General features: G+C 47.4%; 2 protein-coding genes across 2 annotated transcripts in view; both read left to right on the top strand.

Moving 5' to 3' along the window:
- Nucleotides 1-2,096: 2,096 nt before the first annotated feature.
- Nucleotides 2,097-14,871, top strand: otud7b (OTU deubiquitinase 7B; the record flags this gene model as incomplete). The annotated part of the gene is made up of 11 exons (XM_084441626.1): nucleotides 2,097-2,230; nucleotides 3,438-3,611; nucleotides 3,975-4,229; nucleotides 4,851-4,952; nucleotides 5,509-5,636; nucleotides 6,851-6,957; nucleotides 7,089-7,216; nucleotides 7,897-8,046; nucleotides 9,190-9,304; nucleotides 10,660-10,738; nucleotides 13,324-14,871. Exons 1-11 carry the CDS (start codon nucleotides 2,146-2,148, stop codon nucleotides 14,869-14,871), a joined length of 2,871 nt encoding a protein of 956 aa, XP_084297752.1. The 5' UTR covers nucleotides 2,097-2,145.
- A 7,259-nt stretch (nucleotides 14,872-22,130) lies between these two features.
- The window catches only part of mtmr11 (myotubularin related protein 11), a 51,267-nt gene continuing 50,442 nt past the window's right edge, over nucleotides 22,131-22,955 (top strand). The window contains exon 1 of the mRNA XM_084441627.1: nucleotides 22,131-22,508. Within this exon, the coding sequence (XP_084297753.1) occupies nucleotides 22,425-22,508 (84 nt within the window). The 5' untranslated portion in view covers nucleotides 22,131-22,424. The remainder of the gene's footprint in view (nucleotides 22,509-22,955) is intronic.

Genomic DNA, 22,955 nt, shown 5'->3' with positions numbered 1-22,955 from the left:
TCTTGAATTAGTCACTTGCTAAACAACAGATTTCTGGGGCCCTGCAGTGAAAGCTCTTTCTGATTGCCTGACTTTGGAAGGAGAAAACACTGTTGAGAAAGACTCTTTGTAATGTATCCTTTTCTCCTCCTGCCCGTGTCCCTGTGCGTATGAGGAGGAGGGGGAGGGATGGAGGGAGGGAGGGAGATAGAGAGGTGTTGAGAAAGAGAAGTCATGACTCCAGATGAGTGTCGGAGCAGGAGGGATGCGGGAGGAGCGAGCTGTTTGAGCCAGGGCTCAGGTGGGACCGGGTCATTTATTCATTCATTCAATCAAACCTTTATTTTGACTCGTAAAAGCACTGAGGTTTCCCTCATTTTCAGGGTTGACGGGTTCACAATAGACACAAACAAAACAATCCCTCTGTGAAACACCGGCTGCTCAGAGAGAGACGCGGCCGGTTGGTCGGAGGCTTGGTTGTCACCGTAGCATTTCTTCTTGTTTTAGGTTGTCTTTACAAAGGATGATGTCACAGGCAGGAAAAGGTTTGTAATCTGCACCGCATAATCGTCTCAAAATATCTCCAAATGGGTGATGATCTGGGCCTTGCTCATCGTAGATCATTCATGGGAGTTGTATTGTTCTGGCAAGGGCGGGGAGGTTCAACTTACTCCCACACCTTCCCTTTCTATCCAGGAAGGAGATTTGCTTTGCTTTCAAATGCATACAAAATCAATTAAAGCAATCAAATCAATGAAAACAATTACAAGAAGAAGTACAAAGGTCCAGAGCCAGAGACTTAAATTCCATACATGAAGGGAGTACCTCAAGCTTCAGGTCAGCTGCTGGTGACCAGACAGTCACATGACATGTCCAATGCCAGATGACGGGACATTAGAGGACGAAGACGGTAACGGTTCCACTGCTACGGATTGAGGACCAAAGATCTAGTGTCAGGGCATTTCAAACATGTGCGTCAGTCCCCTTCTGTTCAAAGACATCTGACTCGAGACAAGGCTAATTATCGCTCAGATGTCGGCGTTGGATGGGCTGCTTGACACTGTGCAGTGCACAACATGCTGGTGGACAGTTTGTTGGCATCAGTCAAGTATCCAGTTAGCTAACAGTCGCTTGTTTGATTGGCCCGTACACACCTTTCAACAGCCAATCAATCTAGCCGATACCATCTGTGCTGCTATCTCGAAAAGGTCATGACTGTACACAGACCTACATTTCTCTTCTCTGTTGACATACTCACACAGTGGTCATTAACCCAGCTTACGTTCATCTGTGGGGGAAAAAAACAACCAATGTACTGGTCCTCCTTCTTCCTCCAGCACTGTGACGGCTGGAGGCACTGCTTCTTATAGACGGCTTCACTGAGCATGACTGGAATACAGTCAGTTCTCTTACTTCAGACAGACTGACTGACGCTGCTTTGACTAAAGGCATCAACCACTACATGACAAAAATGTTAATGTATTGATTTGCTTGCTGGTGGCTGTGGGCTCAAACAACAGAATAGGTTGTTTAATGGAGCAGTAGGTAGAAGAGTCATGGCACTCTCACTATCAAATCTTCCATTTATTATGGGATCCGTAATATTACAACAACATAGGGAAGTTTCGGTCATGATGAAGAGCTTCAAAGTTGTCAGGGAATTGGAGCGGTCATCACTACGTACCCCTCTGCATCATTCAAAACACTGGTCATGCGACTGAGAACCCTTTTTTTAGTCTGATTTTTGGGGTCAAACACATTTGTGTCAACATTTCCACCCTGAGGGCCACAGCAGTGGTCAGGTGTTTGGCATGTGACCAGACGGTCAACAGTTCAAATGAGGTCAGATTAGGTTATTCTGTCTGTATTTCTAGAATGTTATTAGTTGTTGACACTAAAATAAACACTTCTTTCAGCCTGGGAAGCCTTAACCCACAAAAGCCAGTTTGAGAAGTGAGTCAAACAGAGAAAGGCCCAGTAAAGGTCTCCGTTTAAGCTAATGGGTTATTTTGTTTTGTTCTGTCTTCCTCCAGGTGTGGCTGCTAGCGTGCTGCTACCGTGAGGCGCGGCACCCCGGCTGTTCACCTGTGGTGTTGTTGGGGGAGGCGGATCCCCCGGGTTTTTCTCTGACCTCATGACCCCCGCCGCCCTGTGATTCATGATCACATGACCTTGGATATGGACGCAGTCCTGTCCGACTTTGTCCGTACCACTGGAGCTGAACCGGGACTGGCCAGAGACCTGCTGGAGGGTGAGCTGCAAGGCATTCTGGGATCACGTTTGACAGGGAGCTTGTGTTTTATGGTGAATAGTTGCAAGTCGGTCGACTCTCTTTTAGACACCTCAACTACTAGTAGAAAAGGGATGTTGTTTGACTCCTGATTAGATAAACTGGCAGTCACATAGAAAGAAGGTTTAGACAGGATAACCAAGCTCTAATTAGTAGCAGCATGTTGCAGATAAGAATGTGAGAGAAACAGCACTCAGCAGAGAGTTAAAACAAGCAGCACTCAGCAGAGTTAAAACAAGCAGCACTCAGCAGAGTTAAAACAAGCAGCACTCAGCAGAGTTAAAACAAGCAGCACTCAGCAGAGTTAAAACAAGCAGCACTCAGCAGAGTTAAAACAAGCAGCACTCAGCAGAGTTAAAACAAGCAGCACTCAGCAGAGTTAAAACAAGCAGCACTCAGCAGAGTTAAAACAAGCAGCACTCAGCAGAGTTAAAACAAGCAGCACTCAGCAGATAGTTAAAACAAGCCGCACTCAGCAGAGTTAAAACAAGCAGCACTCAGCAGAGAGTTAAAACAAGCAGCACTCAGCAGAGTTAAAACAAGCAGCACTCAGCAGAGTTAAAACAAGCAGCAGTATACTATCCTTGTGAGACCATCCTGATCTCGAGAACTCACATTCTGTTTCTCTCGCAAATCAGCCTGGATACCCTCCACAGAGATCCTTTTGTGCAAGATCAGAAAAATATCTCACCAATCAGCTTTGGTTGTGAGGAATTGGAAATGCAAGCAGCTACGCATGGCGGGTTTAGGTGTGACGACGGCGAGGAGCGGTTGAAGTTAGTGCGCAATAGACGGTGACAGACAGATGGTTCATCCAATCACCTGCCAAGTATTTTTGAAAATACCTGCCCTTTTTCAAACAGTTGTTGTGAAGCACACCATCTGGCGTGTCAGGTTAGCATCATAGTCATCATAGAGCCTCCGAGCCAAACCACGCTGGCAGCTCTGATATTTACCCAACCAACGGAATTCCCCTCAGGTCTTTGCACAAGATAACAGTGTGTATGGTTCTGTTGACACAGGGTCAATGTTTAAACTCTTTTCAGAAAGTTGAGCAGATCTTGTCTGACATTAAAACCCGCTGGGCCTCCAATCATCCCGTCAGGTTGAAAAACTTGTTTATCTCAGACAGGTGTTGTCGTTGTTGTTGTTGTCTCTCCGTCTGCAGGTAAGAACTGGGATATCTCCGCCGCTCTCAGCGACTTTGAGCAGCTACGCCAGGTGCATGCTGGGACGCTGTCGTACTCTGTGGTGGAGGAGAGGACGTACCCCCCCCTCCCGGAGAAGGAGGCGGCCCGCGTGGGACGACCCCTCCTCTACCGCCAGGATGAGGTGGTGCAAGGTGAGGCCTCTGGTCAGTGAGGTGGTGCAAGGTGAGGCCTCTGGTCAGTCATGTTTTATTGATTTACTGGCCCACGCTCTCGCCACCTCTCTCCACGCTCTGCGTTTCATCTTCCATCTTATTTTCCTGCTTTTTGTTCATTTTAGGTCTATTTTTATGCGAAGCACTCCATGCATGTACATTCTCTGTTGTAAAGCACTTTGAGATGCATTTATTTGTATGAAAGGTGCTATTGAAATAAAGTATTATTATTATTATTATTATCATCCTCCTCCTCTGTGGATTGAGCACGCTCCGTTTTTGATTCCATGCATGCTTTGTCATCCAAACATAACCGTCCCTCCTCCCCCCACCCCCTCGCAGCCACGGAGAAGCGTCTGTCGAGGGGCATCTCCCACGCCAGCTCCACCATCGTGTCCCTGGCCCGCTCGCACGTCTCCAGCACGGCGGCCGGCAGCGGCGGCGGTGGGGGCGGGGGCGGGGCCAGCGAGCTGCTCCTGGACACGCCGCTGTGCACCTTCCAGCTACCCGACCTCACCGTGTACCGCGACGACTTCCGCGGCTTCATCGAGAGGGACCTGATCGAGCAGTCCATGATGGTGGCCCTGGAGCACGCCGGTGTGTCACCGCCGCTAACGCCATGTTTAACGTTTATGAAAGATGGATCTAAATCACAATGTTACATTACATTACATTAGTCATTTAGCAGACGCTTTTATCCAAAGCGACTAACAATAATTGCATTTAACGTAGGAAAAGCCAATGTACCCCCCCCCCCCCCAATACAGATTTTTTCTTTTTTTTTCTATGTATTTTATTATATTTTATGATCCTTTTTTTATGTAAAGCGCTTTGAGTTCAAGAATTGTGCTCAATAAAATCGATTTATTATTATTATTATTATTATTATTATTATTATTCTTACTACCTACTACTTGCCAGAACTCACAAGTGCATCTTCTTTCTAAAACAAGTGACTAAGAGCATAATCTAGTGCTGAAGGCAAAGTGCAAGAATAGCATAATCTAGTTCTGTGAAGAGCAAAAGCTGATGCCTCTAGGAGATTAGGAGTGTGCTTATTCTAGGCCCCATAGATCTTTACTTAAACTAGCATCGGGACTCTCCAAATTAATAAAATCATCGTTTTATAGAAGCTTATCTGTAGTTTGAGCTACATGTGTCCACATGTCATATTCAGGTTCTAACGGGTGCGTGACTGTTTCTTTCGTTTGATGTCAGGTCGGCTCAACTGGTGGACGCGGGTGGGGCCTAACTGTCAGAGCCTGTTGCCGCTGGCGACCAGCGGCGATGGGAACTGCCTGCTGCACGCAGCGTCTCTGGGTGAGTGTTGTGTCGTGGCAGCGGCCGGAGGCCCTTTGCACTGCAAAGTCTGTCTGTAACCAGCTAGTCTCGCGATACCAGACTCTGAGATCTCCGCCTCCCAAAGTCAGGAGACATCTCCATTGAAAATCGTTGCTGGAAGTACACTTGGTCAATGCCTCTAGTAGATAAATGTAGCTCTGCATGTGATATGCCTCCAACAACACAGCACAGAGTGACCTTGCACTGCCTCACATAGAACAGCACTCAGCCTTTCACACTGCTGCCCACTAAACATGGGTAAACAGTTGAATGTAGTGGAGAGGGTTTTCTTGCCTCTGGCCAGTCTGTTAAACACTGTGTGTGTGTGTGTGTGTGTGTGTGTGTGTGTGTGTGTGTGTGTGTGTGTGTGTGTGTGTGTGTGTGTGTGTGTGTGTATATGTCTGTATCTGTCTGTCTGTCTGTGTGTGTGTGTGTGTGTGTGTGTATGTCTGTATCTGTCTGTCTGTCTGTGTGTGTGTGTGTGTGTGTGTGTGTGTGTGTGTGTGTGTGTGTGTGCGTGTGTGTGCCTCTCCAGGTATGTGGGGCTTCCATGACCGTGACCTGATGCTGCGTAAGTCCCTGTATGCGCTGATGGACCGCGGCCAGGAGAGGGAGTCACTGAGACGCCGCTGGAGGTGGCAGCAAACCCAGCAGAACAAGGAGGTGGGAGGAGGAACGCAAACAGCTTACTAACATGGAGTATACATTTAGAACAACATGTAGTATGCATTTAGAACAACATGTAGTATGCATTTAGAACAACATGTAGTATGCATTTAGAACAACATGTAGTATGCATTTAGAACAACATGTAGTATACATTTAGAACAAACACGGCTTACCAACATGTAGTATACATTTATAACATGTAGTATAGATTTATAACAACATGTACAGTAGTATACATTCATAACAAACATGGCTTACCAACATATATATTGTTGGTGTATATATATATATATATATCGATATATGATATATATATATATCGTATTTAACAACATGTAGCATACATTTATAACAAACATGTAATATACATTTATAAAAAAAACACGGCTTACCAACATGTAGTATAGATTTATAGCAACATGTAGTATACATTTATAGCAACATGTAGTATGCATTTATAACAATATGTAGTATGCATTTAGAAAACATGTAGTATGCATTTAGAACAACATGTAGTATGCATTTAGAACAACATGTAGTATGCATTTAGAACAACATGTAGTATGCATTTAGAACAACATGTAGTATGCATTTATAACATGTAGTATGCATTTATAACAAACACAGCTTACCAACATGTAGTATACATTTATAACAAGATGTAGTATACTTGTATAACAAACACGGCTTACCAATATGTATACATTATAACAACCAACATGTAGTATATATTTATAACAAACCCGGCCTACCAACATGTAGTATACATGTAGGACGGCTGTAGATCAGAAGGTAAAGCGGGTCGTCCAATGATCGTAGGGTCGGCGGTTTGAATCCCGGCTCCTCCTGACGACATGTCGAAGTGTCCTTGAGCAAGACACTGAACCCCAAATTGCTCCCAATGAGCAGGCTAGCACCTTGCATGGCAGCTGCCACCATTGCAGCCACACATAATTAATGACATGTAATATTTAATAACACGTATCAATCCATAACATGTAGTATCAATTCACACAACATTTAGTACTATCAATTGAAGACAGTATAATTTCATAACATTTAGTATGATTTCATAACAAGTATCATTTCGTAACATGTAGTTGTCATCGCCATCTGTCATCTTAGCACCAGTGACACTGCATATTTACAGAAATGTGTGTGTTTGTGTGTGTGTGTGTGTGTGTGTGCGCGCTTGTGTGTGCTTCCAGTCGGGCCTGGTGTACACAGAGGACGAGTGGCAGAAGGAGTGGGAGGAGCTTCTGAAGCTGGCGTCCAGTGAACCCAGGATCCACTACAGCACCAACGCCACCAACGGGTGAGCTCATCTCAACACCCGCAACCAGCATTCACAAACATGAATAACAAGCTCTCACTTCCTGTTGACTTCCTGGTCTTACCTGAGCATGCTCTGTGTGTGTGTGTGTGTGTGTGTGTGCGTGGTTCCAGGGCCGAGTCGTCAGAGGAGCCGGTGTACGAGAGCCTGGAGGAGTTCCATGTGTTCGTCTTGGCTCACGTCCTGAGGAGGCCCATCGTGGTGGTGGCCGACACTATGCTCCGAGACTCTGGAGGAGAAGGTGAGACCAGCTCAACACTGGACCTCCTACAGTAGAGGAGGAGACCTGCTCAACACTGGACCTCCTACAGTAGAGGAGGAGACCTGCTCAACACTGCTGGATCTCCTATTTTGTTTTCTGATGATTTATGATCAATAAAGAAGGCTTTTGAAGGGCCGAACAATAATATTTTCCAGGCCACATTTGGCCCAGTTAGCCAAATGCCAAACACTAAATGACACAGTGGTGTCAGTAGTACCAACTTAGAAGGGGCGGTAGTGTCTCAGGGCGGGTCGTCCGGTGATCGTAGGGTCGGCGGTTCGAATCCTGGCTCGTCCTGTCCACAAGTTGAACCCCAAATTGCTCCCAATATCCAAGGTAGCACCTTGCATGGCAGCTGCCACCACTTGGTGTAGCTTGGTGTATGAATGTGTGTGTGAATGGGGTAGAGGCCATTTTAAAGTGCTTTAGATAAAAGCACTATATAAGTGCAGTCCATTTACAATACATTTCCATTTACCAGTAAGATATTCTAAATACTGTAATATATGTTAGAACGTTGTTGCCTAGTTGTTCCAGATACCATCACCGGATCAGCCTACATATTTAATCAATATCAGAAGTGAGAAATCATATTCCTTCCTAATCCGCTAGCATGGTTGATTTAACGTTCTTCTCCCCCCCCCCCCCCCCCTCCCCAGCGTTCGCGCCCATCCCGTTCGGGGGCATCTACCTGCCCCTGGAGGTGCCCGCCGCCAAGTGCCACCGCTCCCCACTGGTGCTGGCGTACGACCAGGCCCATTTCTCCGCCCTGGTCTCCATGGAGCAGAAGGACGGCTCTAAAGAGCAAGGTAACCATGACGACCGCTCCGAAGGGCAGGGGTGAACGACGGCCCCCCTGTGGTGCAGTGGTGATGTCATTGGCTCACAGTAGGAAGGAAGTGGGTTCAAATCCCTGGATGACAGTAGTGTTAATATTGTCGGGTTCAAATCCCTGGATGACAGTAGTGTTAATATTGCCAGGTTCAAATCCCTGGATGCCAGTAGTGTTAATATTGTCGGGTTCAAATCCCTGGATGACAGTAGTGTTAATATTGTCAGGATCAAATCCCTGGATGACAGTAGTGTTAATATTGTCAGGATCAAATCCCTGGATGACAGTAGTGTTAATATTGTCAGGATCAAATCCCTGGATGACAGTAGTGTTAATATTGTTAGGTTCAAATCCCTGGATGACAGTAGTGTTAATATTGTCAGGATCAAATCCCTGGATGACAGTAGTGTTAATATTGTCAGGATCAAATCCCTGGATGACAGTAGTGTTAATATTGTTAGGTTCAAATCCCTGGATGACAGTAGTGTTAATATTGTCAGGATCAAATCCCTGGATGACAGTAGTGTTAATATTGTTAGGTTCAAATCCCTGGATTACAGTAGTGTTAATATTGTCAGGATCAAATCCCTGGATGACAGTAGTGTTAATATTGTCAGGATCAAATCCCTGGATGACAGTAGTGTTAATATTGTTAGGTTCAAATCCCTGGATGACAGTAGTGTTAATATTGTCGGGATCAAATCCCTGGAGGACAGTAGTGTTAATATTGTTAGGTTCAAATCCCTGGATGACAGTAGTGTTAATATTGTCAGGATCAAATCCCTGGATGACAGTAGTGTTAATAATGTCAGGATCAAATCCCTGGATGACAGTAGTGTTAATATTGTTAGGTTCAAATCCCTGGATGACAGTAGTGTTAATATTGTTAGGTTCAAATCCCTGGATGACAGTAGTGTTAATATTGTTAGGTTCAAATCCCTGGATGACAGTAGTGTTAATATTGTCAGGTTCAGAAGGCTTTTACTGCATTACTGGTACTCAGTTGGTTCCCTTCTCTAGACTAATGTACTTATTGTAAGTGGAGAGCCGTGATGTGCTTTAACCCTAACCCTGCTTTTCTCCCGGTTCTCCTGGTTCTCCCGGTTCTCCCGGCCCGCAGTGGTGATCCCTCTCACTGACTCAGAACACAAGATGCTGCCGGTGCACTTCGCTGTGGACCCCGGCCAGGACTGGGAGTGGGGCAAGGACGACACCGACAACGTGATGCTGGCAAGGTAGGAACACATACACACACACACACACACACACACACACACACACACACATACACACACACATACAGTACACACACACACAGGCCACAAGGGTCAGTTCTTAGGGATTGACCCCTGCTCCAGATTAGTGACATGTAGCGGTGAGATTAGCACCAGATGCTTCTATGAACAGAACAAAGTGGGGAAACAGAAATAACCACAAGAGGTTAAAAACAAAAAAACAAAAAAAACGAGATATTTGTTCCACTGGATAAAGATGTTTGTTGTCCATTTTATTGGAACAGTGGACAAAAATGAACAAGTACACAATCATCCTTACATAATTCTTGAACTTCCATTGGTGGAGAATGTTTATAGTGCACATGATGTTGTAGAAACACTGTTTAATCTACCCTGCATCTGTACACAGTGAATTATTATATCTACTGTAGCAGTGCACACTTGAAGCATTGGAGGGGATGATATCAAACCCTAATTAACCTCTCTCTCTCTCTCTTTCTCTCCCCCTCTCTCTTCCTCTGTTTCTCTCCTCACCATCTATCTCTCCCCGTGTCTGTTCCTGTTTCCCTCTCTCTCTCTCCTCCCCATCTCTCTCTCTCCTCCCCATCTCTCTCTCTCCCTCTCCTCCCCATCTCTCCCTCTCCTCCCCATCTCTCTCTCTCTCCCTCTCTCTCTCTCCTCCCCATCTCTCTCCTCCCCATCTCTCTCTCCTCCCCATCTCTCTCTCTCCCCCTCTCCTCCCCATCTCTCCCTCTCCTCCCCATCTCTCTCTCTCTCCCTCTCTCTCTCTCCTCCCCATCTCTCTCTCTCCTCCCCATCTCTCTCTCTCCTCACCATCTCTCTCTCTCCTCCCCATCTCTCTCTCTCTCCCTCTCCTCCCCATCTCTCCCTCTCCTCCCCATCTCTCTCCCTCTCTCTCTCTCCTCCCCATCCCTCCCTCTCCTCCCCATCTCTCTCTCTCCTCCCCATCTCTCTCTCTCTCCCTCTCCTCCCCATCTCTCTCTCTCCCTCTCCTCCCCATCTCTCCCTCTCCTCCCCATCTCTCTCTCTCTCCCTCTCTCTCTCTCCTCCCCATCTCTCTCTCTCCTCCCCATCTCTCTCTCTCTCCCTCTCTCTCTCTCCTCCCCATCTCTCTCTCTCCCTCTCCTCCCCATCTCTCTCTCTCTCCCTCTCTCCCTCTCCTCCCCATCTCTCTCTCTCTCTCTCCCTCTCCTCCCCATCTCTCTCTCTCCCTCTCTCTCTCTCCTCCCCATCTCTCTCTCTCTCTCCCTCTCCTCCCCATCTCTCTCTCTCCCTCTCCTCCCCATCTCTCCCTCTCTCTCTCTCCTCTGAATCTCTCTCTCTCTCCCCCTCAGTGTGACCCTGTCCCTGGAGGCCAAGCTCCAGCTGTTGCACGGGTACATGTCGGTCACCTGGCTGGCCCTGCCTTGTGAGGTACGGGTCACCTTCTCACCCACCGCCATGTTCCTGGTCCAGCACAACCTCCCATACCCTGACACCATGCTGTCACCAGCACAACCTCCCATACCCAGACACCATGCTGTCACCAGCACAACCTCCCATACCCTGACACCATGCTGTCACCAGCACAACCTCCCATACCCTGACACCATGCTGTCACCAGCACAACCTCCCATACCCAGACACCATGCTGTCACCAGCACAACCTCCCATACCCTGACACCATGCTGTCACCAGCACAACCTCCCATACCCTGACACCATGCTGTCACCAGCACAACCTCCCATACCCAGACACCATGCTGTCACCAGCACAACCTCCCATACCCAGACACCATGCTGTCACCAGCACAACCTCCCATACCCTGACACCATGCTGTCACCAGCACAACCTCCCATACCCTGACACCATGCTGTCACCAGCACAACCTCCCATACCCTGACACCATGCTGTCACCAGCTCATTCACAACCAAGACAGCGGTTTATTTATTCATTAGTCACTGATAGAGAGCACTTGCTGTGTATTAGGTAATAACTCACACATTCAGTCTTGTCTGGACAGGACCCAACTTCTAAAAGTCAAGCATATTAGATCAAACTGAAATGTATTAGTACTGTAAATGATTTGTTAAGAGATACTTAAGCCAAAACATAACTCAGGAATATATAAGCCAAACATCACAACAAAAGGTTGCCTAACCCTGTGGGTTTTAGTCAGGCTATATGTAAGGTTTCCTAACCCTGTGTGTTTTATTCAGGCTATATGTAAGGTTACCTAACCCTGTGTGTTTTAGTCAGGCTATATGTAAGGCTACCTAACCCTGTGGGTTTTAGTCAGGCTATATGTAAGGTTACCTAACCCTGTGGGTTTTAGTCAGGCTATATGTAAGGTTACCTAACTCTGTGTTTTAGTCAGGCTATATGTAAGGCTACCTAACCCTGTGGGTTTTAGTCAGGCTATATGTAAGGTTACCTAACCCCGTGAGTTTTAGTCAGGCTATATGTAAGGCTACCTAACCCTGTGGGTTTTAGTCAGGCTATATGTAAGGTTACCTAACCCTGTGGGTTTTAGTCAGGCTATATGTAAGGTTACCTAACTCTGTGTTTTAGTCAGGCTATATGTAAGGCTACCTAACCCTGTGGGTTTTAGTCAGGCTATATGTAAGGTTACCTAACCCCGTGAGTTTTAGTCAGGCTATATGTAAGGTTACCTAACCCTGTGTGTTTTAGTCAGGCTATATGTAAGGTTACCTAACCCTGTGTGTTTTAGTCAGGCTATATGTAAGGTTACCTAACCCTGTGGGTTTTAGTCAGGCTATACTGTATGTAAGGTTACCTAACCCTGTGTGTTTTAGTCAGGCTATATGTAAGGTTACCTAACTCTCTGTGTTTTAGTCAGGCTATATGTAAGGTTACCTAACTCTCTGTGTTTTAGTCAGGCTATATGTAAGGTTACCTAACTCTCTGTGTTTTAGTCAGGCTATATGTAAGGTTACCTAACCCTGTGTGTTTTAGTCAGGCTATATGTAGGTCCCTGTGTGATTATCAGGTTCCTGGGCCCCTCCCTGCTGTGCTGACCCTGTGTGAAAACAAACCACACTGAGCTGTTTGGGTCATAAAACGACGTCACTCCAGCGTGGTTTCAATGGTCTGCTTGTGTGCCACAATCTAATGCCCGCCAGTTAGAAAGGATAACAAGCTTGTGGCAATTTCACAGTGAACCTGAAGAGAGGGGAGGCAATAGAGGAAGCCCTGTTTTCAATCTTTAAAGGTTTGCTAATACCCACAGCAAAACACATTAGGCTGGTGTCACTCCCGTCTGGGTCCTTCAGTGGTGACACGTATGGGAACTGTTCCACAGAGTCGCTGTTTGATGAGTCATTCTATCTGGGTCACATCGTCCTCTTAACTCAGCATGTATTTTAAAACCTTCCCGAGAATTTAGAGAAACATAAAACGGAAGCTGTGAGTCATGTGCGTGTCATTCTGCTGCTCTGTCTGTCTCTGTCTCTAGCCTATCTTTCTGTCTCTATCCATCTCCCTCTGTCTCTCTATCTCTCTATCTCCCTGTCTCTATCTCTGTGTCTGTTTGTTTGTTTGTCTGTCTGTCTGTCTGTCTGTCTGTCTGTCTGTCTGTCTGTCTGTCTGTCTGTCTGTCTGTCTGTCTGTCTGTCTGTCTGTCTGTCTGTCTCCCTCCCTCCCTCCCTCCCTCCCTCCCTCCCTCCCTCCTCTCTCTCTCTCTCTCTCTCTCTCTCTCTCTCTCTCTCTCTCTCTCTCTCTCTCTATCTGTCTCCCTCCCTCCCTGTCTCCCTCCCTCCCTCCCTCTCTCTCTGTCTCCCTCCCTCCCTCCCTCTCTCTCTGTCTCTCTCTCTATCTGTCCGTCTGACTGTCTCTATATCTCTGTCTGTCTCTCTGTCTGTTTGTCTCTGTCTCGTTGTCTGTCTCCATCTCCCTTTGTCTCTCTATCTCTCTCCCTCTCTCTCTCTCTCCCTCTCTCTCTGTCTGTGTCTCTCTCCCTGTCTCCCTGGTTGACCCCTGGTGTGGTGTGTTCTCCCAGCAGGCCCCCCTGGCCCAGCCGGAGTCCCCCACGGCGTCGGCAGGAGAGGACGCCCGCACGCCGCCCGACTCAGGAGAGTCCGACAAGGAGTCCGTCAGTAGCAGCTCCAACGGCAACGGGGACGCGGGCGGGGCTTCGGCCAACGGGGGCGGGGCCTCGGCCAAGAACAGCTCGTCGTCGTCCAGCTCGTCCAGTAACAGCGCGGGGGCGGGGCCCGTGACGGCGTCCGGCAAGGAGAAGAGCAAGAAGGAGAAGGACAAGGAGAAGAAGAGAGCCGACTCGGTGGCCAACAAGCTGGGCAGCTTCGGCAAGAACCTGGGCAACAAGCTGAAGAAGAACGTGGGCGGGCTGATGACCAAGAACGCCACGGCGGGCGGGGCCAAGCAGGAGGGCGGGGCCGGGGAGAAGAAGAAGGGCTCCCTGCGAGGCCGGAAGGGCAGCAAGGACAGCTCGCCGTCGGCCCACGCCTCCGAGGACTCTGGGAAGGGCTCGCCGTCGTCGGGCAGCGAGCGCCAGAACGGCCTCGGCGGCGGAAGCAGCAGCGGCGGCAGCGGCGAGGGCGACGCCCACAAGTACGGCGCCGACGTCAAGGCCAGCCTGGCCGTCCTGCGCGCCGCCATGCAGGGCGAGAGGAAGTTCATCTTCGCTGGCCAGCTGACCACCAGCAACCGCCAGCCGTTCCAGGAGGAGATGATCCAGCGCTACCTGGCCGACGCCCAGGACCGCTTCCACGCCGAGCAGGACCAGCAGCGCCGCGAGAACGAGCGCAAGGCCGCCGCCGCCAGCAACGGCGCCCAGCCCAAGAAGGAGACGGCGGCGACGGGCGGGGAAGTTTACCGGCCGTTCGATGCGAAGGAGGAGCCGCCGCTGGAGAGCCTGGCGCCCACCGTCGCCGCCGCCTTCGCCCACCAGAAGCCGCCGCCGCCGCCGTCGTTCATCCCGCCGGCGTACCCTGGTGTGGCTCCGTCCCTCCCCCGGCCGTCCCCCTTCTCCGAGCCGCCCGCCGCCGTTCTCCTGGCGCCGACGCCACCGCTCGCCCAGCACCTCCACGCCCCGCACGGCTACACGGACCCCCGGCGCCAGCTGGCGGGCGGCTCCCCCGCCTCCTCCTACCCGGGGCTGCCGGCCTACGCCACCCTCCCCCGCCACTGCCCTCTGGCGCAGGGCCCGCCCCGCCCCCAGTACGCGCCCCCGCCGACGCTGGGCCCTGCCTCCCTCAGCCCCTCGCGCCTCCTCCTCGCCCCGCCCCCCTCCTCCTCCTATCCGCCCGATCACGACCCCCCGGTCTACCCCGCCGCCTCCGAGCCCCCGCCGCCCGCCGGCTACAGCAACGGCTTCCGCTCCGGGCTGGAGGGGCGCGGCGGACCCCCCCCGGTCCGACACTACTCCCTGGGCAGCGCCAGCGGCCTGGCCGGCCTGCAGTCCAGCCGCTGCCGGACCGCCAGCTGCACCTACTACGGACACCCCGAGACGGGCAACTACTGCTCCTACTGCTACCGGGAGGAGCTGAAGAGGAGGGAGGCGGAGCCGGCCATACACCGGTTCTGAGGGGGGGAACCTCGGAGGGAACCCGAGGTGGAACGTATTACGTACGGACGGACGCGCTCGTCCGGGTGGCGATGATGGTGACGTTGATGATGAAGGCCAAGACGGGCTTCACGGACCGCCTGGGAGCGGGCCCCCCTCCCTCTTTCCCTCTGTAAGCGCATCACTTCCTGTTCGGGGAGAAGGCTACACTACGGCGCGGTGGAGGGAGTCGCCATGGCGACCGAGCGCAGAAGAAAGGAGGCGGTCGCCACGGCGCCTGTCAGATGATGAGACTAACTGCACTTCTGTTACATTTTGCTGTGGCTCTTATGCAGGCGCTGGATGTGTGTGTGTGCGTGCGTGTGTGTGTGTGTAAACGGACAGGTGAGACCAACCTGTCTGTGTGTGTGTGTGTGTGTGTGTGTGTGTGTGTGTGTGTGAACTGCAGCCTCTAGTCTGTTTTTGTTCCCCTCGTTGCCTCGGCAACTGTCTCCTCCTGTTGGAGAGAATGTATATGGCAGATGTAAACAAACAAACACTAACGAGTAAACACACAAACACTAACGAGCACAACCAGAAACCCCCTGAATATCTCAGATCCTTTTGTGGAAATCAACAATTGTACAGTGCTCTGTACATTAATGGTGTTCTAAGATTTCAAGCCCCTTTTTATCCCGGAAAATCTGTTGTTTCAGATGTTTGCAAACTGATGTGGCTTTTATCAGGCACTCATGTTACGTGACCCTGTGGAAAGAACAGGCTTGTTTCGTGAGGAGGCCATGAGGCTCTTTTGCGTTGGCTCTCATTCTAACCATGCTAATCGATTCTACGGTTGTAAGGAAGTTTAAAAGCATTCTGTGAGGCTGCTATGGTGCTGGTGTCCCAGAATGCAACAGACAGAACTCGACAGGAACTCATCTTGTAAATGGCTGTCGTTGGGTTGTTGCCTTGGGGATGTACACTTCTAAATTCAGTGTTGTGTCCAACAACAACAAAATGGTGTCCAGATGTCATTTACCATAGGTGTCATTAGACAGACTAGACCTCCACCAGTGAATCTCCTCGTCTCCTGGTTTCAAACATAGAAGGAATATGGTCAGGTGCCGTGTTGGATGTTGTTGGTTTGAAACCAACTCAAAGTATTTGGTATGGTTGCTGGAATGTTACTATTTCTGACTTGTCTTCCTCTTTTTATATTCATGGTGGTAAAAAGCATTTAAACCCCTCAGTCTGGCTGGGGACACTTTACACTAAACCCCCTTCCAGTCTCGTATCATAGCATCTTCTGCCCAATAGCATGACATTATTATTTATTTGAAAAATTCTTGCGTCTCTGGATGAGAATATCTGAGGGATATTTTCTGGAATCACCTCTGTAGTTTATTCAAATGATAAAAGTACAGGTGAGCTTTTGCTTTGGTACACTGAGCTCATGACAAATCCCATCAAAGAAATGTTCTAGTCTGGCTTCCCTGACCCAGGTCACAGTACTGTGTACACACTGTTGATTCATAGTACTGTGTACACACTGTTGATTCATAGTACTGTGTACACACTGTTGATTCATAGTACTGTGTACACGGTGTTGATTCATAGTACTGTGTACACGGTGTTGATTCATAGTACTGTGTCTGTGGTGTCAATTCCTAAAAGTGACTGGGCCTGTCGCTCGACCTCTCCCCTGCACAAATTCTAGCACTTTCCTAATGTCCGTTGACATTGTGTTACTGTTTTCGAAGGTATCTGACTGTTACGTTGTGCTTGGGTCGTGTCAGATCTGTAGACACTGCCACCTCCATCCGCAGGCATGACGATGAGCAGACAGGGAGGACAGTCCTTCTAGGAGGGGTCTGTCACTCTCTCCGGGGGTACAGCGGTGTGTGTCAGTGGGTACACAGCTGTGTGCCAATGTCGCAATCTAAATCGATTTCCTAGTTGCCTTTTGTTCAATCTCTGTCCTTGTGGCACCACAGTCTGGTTAGGTTTTACAGGACGATCACGACTTGTTTTTATGCTGCAGTTTCTTTTGCTCCTGATGTTTTTTTAAAAACCGAAGCCAAATGAAAGTGGCTTGATTTTGCCCCAGAGTCCCGGGGGCTTCGGTACACACCGAGGCTGTCCTAGATTTACACACAGAGATCAAAGGTGACTCACAATATGGAATATTAAGTCTCTGATCTAGAGCTCAACATTGTGTTTGTAATCTCAAAGAAGAGGTATATCGAATGGATTTGCAGTTAGGAATTTGGTTTTTCTGATTGTATTTGCAATAACATAATACATCAAGGAAACTTTACACAATTTGTCTGTTTGGTTCAACAGTAGCCATCAGCCTAGTTATTTGAACTCCTATATTATTAGACAGCCGTGGGAAACCTGGCTATTTAGTCAAGCAATCAAGAGATCAAGCAATTATTTTTTAAAGTGAACAAAACACTAGAGGGCGCCCTCCTTCTCTTCCTGACTGCGTCTCCTGCATGACTAGGAGCTGTTCAGTTATTTCACTTAAAGCACAACAGAGAGAATTTCTGTATGCAATTCACTGCCTTGCCCAATAGATGGCGATATTGTATCTGTATTCCTGATTGCAGGTCATGTCCATGCCCTACGTAACCAAACACATAAGAGGGAGACATATCATCAAGTGTTGAGATAACAATTTACTAGTGGTACTAATTTAATACATTTCCTGACTAAATTGTTCCCCTCTTCTAGACTAAGCCGAGAAGATGAGGGAATCTTCACTTTTGTCGTGCATTTGAGGTAATGTTGAGGTAATGTTCTCTTGAGATATTTTAAGCAAGCCGTTCAAAAGAAAATCTGTAACCAGCCCATGTAGGGTAACCGTTACGGGGAATGCATGTTAAAAGGGAACTAACCATCCCCCTAATACCATGATGCTATATCCCAAACAATACTTCAGTGTGGTGTGTGTGTGTGTGGATGCAGCGTGCATGTTTGTGTGTGTTGACGTGTGTTCGTTCGCTTATGTTGTATGAAACCATTTGCAAAAAAATAAAAAGTATTGCAACTCAAACAAGGCACAAACAGGTGAGAGGGGATTGGTCCTGAGAACGCGTGCTGTCAAACAGGTGAGAGGGGATTGGTCCTGAGAACGCGTGCTGTCCCCGTCCTGAGTGACTATCACACAGCCCAGAGACAGAGAACACCTGGAACGTCTGACTTCACAGACTGCAAACATGTTTTGTATTTAATAAAAGACTATGAGAGGTTGTATAAATATGTTCAAGTTATTTTTGTAAACCCAAAGTTTTACAGTGTTTTTAAAGATAAGAATGTATATTGATGGACACTAAAAGAGTTGATAATGAACCTGCTAGAGTCTGAGGGGAGGGGGGGGGGTAGGGTTAACAGACATTTTGGCCGTTAAGGGTGATCCCAAAGGAGCCTCTTAAACTCGAAGGTTTCTCGTTAGCAAACTACTTTCCTCATTGCTGACCTAACAAAATAATATGATTTGAGAATATATATTTATAGTCAGAATTTTTCAGAAGTTTCCTTTTGGAATGTTTAGCTGTGAGATTTTAGGATGTTCTTTCTTACGTGGCTAATTGTCTAGCAGACTGGCTTTTTATTTGTTTGTGTTTATTTTATTTTATTTTTTTAATTAATTTTGTTTACTTTTTTATCATCACCAATCCGAGCTATGCTAAGAATACAGTAATGATTAAAGACACTAGGGTAATGACTCAAGACACTAGAGTAATGACTAAAGACTGGATGATACTGCTGCCTGGTCCCTCTTTCTGGGGCCGGGCCTGCTGAGGTTCTGGGTTGGGCTGAGGCCTGCTGAGGTTCTGGGTTGGGCTGAGGCCTGCTGAGGTTCTGGGTTGGGCTGAGGCCTGCTGAGGTTCTGGGTTGGGCTGAGGCCTGCTGAGGGTCTGGGTTGGGCTGAGGCCTGCTGAGGTTCTGGGTTGGGCTGAGGCCTGCTGAGGGTCTGGGTTGGGCTGAGGCCTGCTGAGGGTCTGGGTTGGGCTGAGGGTCTGGGTTGGGCTGAGGCCTGCTGAGGGTCTGGGTTGGGCTGAGCCTTCAGCAGACCCCGTAGTTTGATATTGTACATTTCACTTATCTCTAGGGGACAGAGTAGTCAGCAGCAGAATCAACACGGGATACTTTAGTTACATGGGACTGGAACGGTTGCATGTAAATGGCGATCCATTCATCAAACCTGTGCATTATTTTTGAGCTGATTTCAGGCTGTCCTGGTTTTTAAAATTTTATTTTGTGTTTGCGGAGGCGAGGCCAGGCTGTGAGACAGTGAAAGAACATCTGATTTTATGTTAGGTTTTTTTGTTTTTTGTTTTTTTGCACCGTTTGAATAAATGTATTTCAACGAAGCAATGGCTCATTCTCAGTCTTTAATGTTTCATTCTAATGTTCTGTTTCTGTTTTAATGTTCTGTGTTTGTCTGTTGAAGGGTGAATGTAATACAGTCACCTGTACATAAGACCATAATCCACCTATTCATATTCTCCTAGTAAGTGAGTGTAGAGCAGAGAGGTGAAAGTAGAGGATGTAATTTAACTCTCGTCCCACAGTAGACCTCCATCAAGAATACAATTCAGACGCTATATCATGTAGCTGTAATGTTAGATGAGGGAGAGACATCCTGTATGCTACACTGTTGGAATTAAATGCTTTCAATGTCGATGCAGATTGTAGTTAATTTTGCAAACGTGCTGTTTTGAGAATTGCTCAAACATCTGCCATCTTCAAATATATTGGACATCAGCTAGCTTCAAATATATTGAATATTAGATATCTTCAAATGTATTGAACAGTCAAGTCTTGTTTATTCATCACATACCAAATCATATAGGTACTATGAGCAGAGAAATGTTAGTATCTACCAGTTTGGGTCAAGGAAAGGGAAAGAAATACACATTGACCTACAACAACAACAATAATAATAATAATAATGATATACAGAGATATGTTAAACAATAATGTTTTTCAAAAGGACAAAAGTATTGGGCCCCCTACACCTACAGGAGCTTTTATGACATCCCATTCTAAATTCATAGGCATTAATATGGAGTTGCTCCCCCCTTTGCAGCTAAAACATCTTCCACTCTTCTGGGAAGACTTTCTACAAGATTTAGGAGTGTGTCTGTGGGAATTTTTGGCCATTCATCCAGAAGAGCATTTATGAGGTCAGACAACATAAGAATCACCATGCAATAATGCAATCTAGTACATACAATAGTGCGATAATGCCATCTACCTGTAGTGGAATTTGGCAAGTTGGCAATGTATTGAACAGCAGCTATCTTCAAATATATTGAAAATCAAACCAGATATCCAACAGATATCTGTATATTATTATTATTATTATTTTATGATATTGTCATTAGTGACAGAATACCTGGAGCCCAGGTGATGCTCACACAGGCCAGGCTGCTGTGGCCATTTCATGTATTGGAGAAATTGGAGACCCTTATGTAATATTGAACAGCAGGTGGTACAAAATCCAGACCTCCTCTCTATTATAGTTCACAAGGACAGAGACTCTTCAGCTGGTCAGAGGGACAGACCGTACCAGTGACTCTTCAGCTGGTCAGAGGGACAGACTGTACCAGTGACTCTTCAGCTGGTCAGAGGGACAGACGGTACCAGTCACTCTTCAGCTGGTCAGAGGGACAGACCGTACCAGTGACTCTTCAGCTGGTCAGAGGGAGAGACTGTACCAGCGACTCTTCAGCTGGTCAGAGGGACAGACTGTACCAGTGACTCTTCAGCTGGTCAGAGGGACAGACCGTACCAGTGACTCTTCAGCTGGTCAGAGGGACAGACTGTACCAGTCACTCTTCAGCTGGTCAGAGGGACAGACTGTACCAGCGATTCTTCAGCTGGTCAGAGGGACAGACTGTACCAGCGATTCTTCAGCTGGTCAGAGGGACAGACTGTACCAGCGATTCTTCAGCTGGTCAGAGGGACAGACTGTACCAGCCACTCTTCAGCTGGTCAGAGGAGACCGTACCTCGGGTCCATCCTGGTGAACTTTTCTCATAGGAAGGACTTTCTACAAGGTCTTCCTCCAATTTGTATTTTTTACAGCGTGGGGCTGATGACGGCAGTCATAGGATCATCAACAGGTACCAGGACCATAACAACATTACACACCCATCATAGGATCATCAACAGGTACCAGGACCAGTAACAACATTACATACCCATCATAGGATCATCAACAGGTACCAGGACCAGTAACAACATTACACACCCATCATAGGATCATCAACAGGTACCAGGACCAGTAACAACATTACACACCCATCATAGGATCATCAACAGGTACTTCTCATCTTTATCCATCTTACCTTTATGCAAGCAAATGCATTTCAAACCAGGCACCATGTACAACGTGACCATGAGCGTAGGACATTCTGAATTCAGATTCAGACTTTAAAAAATGTGAGATGCAAATGAATGCATTGCTTCATATTTGTGATTATTTCACCATTATCATTGCATGCGTGTGTAAATGTCTAGTTTAGGAGTATGAATATCTATTGATGGCAATGAACAGATTATAGAGAGGAAAAGAAGCTGGTGTGTACTAGTGACACAATACAAGGAGTGTATCCTAGCACATACAGTATACAGATACTCTGAACACCATCCTACCAGTCTCTGCCCATTTTCACTGGTAACTTCTAGCATCAAAATGTGATCTCTGTTCAATAGACACCGCATTTCAGCGAGTACAGTAAGTGTAGGTAAACTATCAATATATATATCAATTAATTTGATCTACTGTAGCCTATAGCCAATTGCTTGTGTACCATTTACATAGAGACCTATGATCACCAGGTATCCAAAATACCATGATCTAGAATCTAAATGTTGGAGGCAGGTCTGAACAGCTAAAGGATGGCCTACTACTGTACTGACTACTGTATATGAAACACACTTCGTTGAGTGAAGGGAAGTGTTTATGGTATTGGGCATTATTACTGGAGGATGTATAAAGGCAGTGTTTACAGTATTGGACATTATTACTGGAGGATGTATAAAAGCAGTGTTTACGGTATTGGACATTGTTAATGGAAGATGTAGGCTCTGTCTACGGTATTGGACATTGTTAATGGAAGATGTAGGCTCTGTCTACGGTATTGGACATGCTGGCCCTTTAAGGCGCCTCTACCGCACTTCTTTCTTCAGCAGTGTGTCATTTTCACTATGGCGAGGGAATAAACAAATGAAAAGCAACGGGTAGGGTAGCCCCGAGAGGCGCACACATTCTTCCTCATGACGAACTGCACAAATATACTGACAAGCGCAGATTCTATGTGGGGCGTGCTCCCTCTCTCACACAGAGAAAAGGGATGGATGGATGTTTTCGTTGCTATTTCCAGCGAATGCCCCGAAATGAGTTTCCCTGTTCACAGTGAGCAGCTCTGTTCCCGGAGCCGGTGATGCCGAGGAGACTACCGACACTCACCGAAAGAAAGTGGACTTCAGCTTCTCGGTTCCATGGAGCGAATAACAAGGCTCTCGGCGTCGTAGCTTAGTTATCGGCGGTTCAGTAAGCATTTAGACTTTTTTTGTGGATGCCTCGAGTTTTATTGGACGTAAAAATGTTAACAGGATCTAAGACCACGTTCAAAGTGAGACAAATGGTCCCAGATATGAAGGTAGGCTTCAGTCAGTTCCCCGATTTTGCATGTCTATTATTTGGATAACCTGTCGCTTGTTTTGGAATACTAGGCCTAACATGACTGTAAAAGTGAGCCGTAGATAGTTGCACCACACCAAGTGAACAATGTGTTGAACTTTAATATTTACATGGACAGGAGTTGAAACACAGTAATTTTGTGGAAATGTCAGAATGGAAAGTCCATGAGGACATATTTCCATTGCAGGGTATCTAAATGTTACAATTCTTAATTCTGTGTATTGAAGACCCCCCCCCCCCTTCCCAAAGAATCCGCAGTATCGGCAATTCACTTTGATCCTGATTTCTGTTCAGTAGTAGTAGGCCTAGTTACAGTAGCTGCCTACTTGACAGAGGTCGTATAACAAGTCAAACTGGTAACCATTTATGAACACATCCATATGAGTGGACAAATAAAAGCTCATGG

Source organism: Borostomias antarcticus (genome assembly GCF_949987555.1).
Source record: "Borostomias antarcticus genome assembly, chromosome: 8".
Classification (NCBI taxonomy): Eukaryota; Metazoa; Chordata; class Actinopteri; order Stomiiformes; family Stomiidae; genus Borostomias; species Borostomias antarcticus.
The sequence above is the reverse complement of the archived record's forward strand: the minus strand, read 5'-3'. Positions and strand labels throughout refer to the sequence as shown.